At 41.0% G+C, this 2,500-nt stretch overlaps 1 protein-coding gene across 1 annotated transcript in view; it reads right to left on the bottom strand.

Annotated features, from left to right (window-relative positions):
* Positions 1-2,500, bottom strand: part of LOC145391845 (uncharacterized) — a 225,188-nt gene that overhangs the window by 52,889 nt on the left and 169,799 nt on the right. The window contains exon 13 of the mRNA XM_080266333.1: positions 62-248. Within this exon, the coding sequence (XP_080122459.1) occupies positions 62-248 (187 nt within the window). The remainder of the gene's footprint in view (positions 1-61; positions 249-2,500) is intronic.

Below are 2,500 nucleotides of genomic sequence, written 5' to 3' on the forward strand. Positions count from 1 at the left end.
AGGTGTAATAAACAAAATAAATCGCTCAGGGAAAGGTGTCAAGGGCCATTTTCGTACTTACCAGCGAAGGGAATGTCGCTCTTCACCTCCTCAATGGTATCTATCGAGACACTCTTATCCGACAGCGAGGCCGAGATCGAGGATAGCGAACAGGATGACCCCCCTCCGCCCCCACCCACGCCTCCCTCCACACCCACCACCTCCTCCTGCTGCGTCTCGGTCTCGATGTCTCGCGATGGCCGCTTCTCCTGTCGGGGGGGGGGGGGGAGGTGAAAATAGTGTACGTGAATATCATAGTAAAATAACTAGCATCAAAATAAACAACAATAACATTAATAGTAATATGATGATAAAATAATAATAATAATGTAATAATAATAATAATAATAATAATAGCAGCAGAAGTATTCGTAGCAGTAGTGATGGTTGTAGTAGTAGTAGTAGTAGCAGTAGTAGTAGTGGTAGAAGTAGTAGTAGAAGCAGTAGTAGCAGTAGTAGTAGAAGTTGTTGTAGTAGTAGTAGTAGTAGCAGTAGTAGTAGTGGTAGAAGTAGTAGTAGTAGTAGAAGCAGTAGTAGTAGTAGAAGTTGTTGTAGTAGTAGTAGTAGTAGACGTAGTAGTAACAATGATGATGATAATAACGCTGACGATAATGAGCAGAATGATGATAGTGATAATGAGAAACAGAATGATGATGATGATGATGATAATAATAATAATAATAATAATAATAATAATAATAATAATAATAATAAAAATAATAATAACAATATCATAATTTCTTAACACACCAAAGGACATAAGCAAAACAGTGAATCTCTCTCTCTCTCTCTCAACGTCACACAGGATCATAGAAAACGAAAATTTATGAGATTTGCGAAAGAGGAAATGGGTTGGTGTAAAGATATTCTCTCTCTCTCTCTCTCTCTCTCTCTCTCTCTCTCTCGTACCCTTTCCTTGCTATCTTTATTCTTTGTGACTACTACTACTACTATCGTACTACTACTTCTCTCTCTCTCGTACCCTTTCCTTGCTATCTTTATTCTTTGTGACTACTACTACTACTACTACTACTATTACTACTATCGTACTACTACTTCTCTCTCTCTCTCTCTCTCTCTCTCTCTCTCGTACCCTTTCCTTGCTATCTTTATTCTTTGAGACTACTACTACTACTATCGTACTACTACTTCTCTCTCTCTCTCTCTCGTACCCTTTCCTTGCTATCTTTATTCTTTGTGGCTACTACTATTACTACTACTACTACTACTACTACCATCACCACCTCCACCGCTCCTACTACTACTACTACAACTCTCTCTCTCTCTCTCTCTCTCTCTCTCTCTCTCATAAAATCAGACATCTATGGGAAGCTAAGGAGTAGAAAATCGTAAAGTCAAGTGATCAAGCCCAATAATTCGCCCACGCAAAGACATCACGTAAGTCGTACAGGAAATCGGGAGAAGTTGACGCACATGAGGTTTACGCACACAAGATTTACGCACATGAGACTTGCACACAAAGATTTTACGTACATGAGGTATACGCACATAAGACTTGCACACAAAGCTATACGTACATGAGATATACGCACACAAGATTTACGCACATGAGACTTGCACATATAAAGCCTTAAGGACATAAGATACACGCACATGGGACTTACACACATGAAGTTTTACGTACATGGGATACACGCACATGACATGGATTAAGGAAAGAAAATCATATGAAACTTTACTGACAAAAAGCGATCGATCAGATAAACGTACACACAGCCAGAGACAGACATGAAGACAGGTACACACAGACAGAAAAACAGACATGAAGATAGGTACACACAGACAGAAAAACAGACATGAAGATAGGTACACACAGATATAAAAACAGACATGACAGGTATACACACAGAAAAACACACATGAAGACAGGGGAGGCGGTGGCTCAATCGGTAGAGAGGTGGCCTGCAGTCCTAACGGACCCGGGTTCAAATCCCGCTGGGGCAGGGAACAGTTTAAGGATTTGAATTTCATAGAAATCAGACTTTACTGATCTACCAGAAGACCCGCCGACATGTCGTGGAAATACCCCCGCTAATACCAATACACCAGTCCTGTATGAGACAGCCCTAGCATGTATTCAATATGGACGGTGGGTGTTAGCGCCGAAGTGGTGACATGTAGAGGTGTGCGGTACGTAGGAGGACTACTGGGCCTTCAAAGCAGGCTGTGAAGTCTATGCTCAGAGTCGGGGAAAAAAAAAAAAAAAAAAAATGAAGACAGGTACACTGACAGAAAAACAGACATACGGTAGACAGACAGACAACTAGAGAGTGGGAGACAGACAGAGAGGGACGTAAACATGGGATACAAAGGAAATATGAGAGAGAGAGAGAGAGAGACCATTATCAGTTTACAAGGCATAACATCGTTTGAGATCCAGTGCAGAAACATTCTCTCTCTCTCTCTCTCTCTCTCTCTCTCTCTCTCTCTCTCATTATTA

This window comes from Coenobita brevimanus, chromosome 20 (genome assembly GCF_032717465.1).
Source record: "Coenobita brevimanus isolate Jiangsu-jjx chromosome 20, ASM3271746v2, whole genome shotgun sequence".
Lineage (NCBI taxonomy): Eukaryota > Metazoa > Arthropoda > Malacostraca > Decapoda > Coenobitidae > Coenobita > Coenobita brevimanus.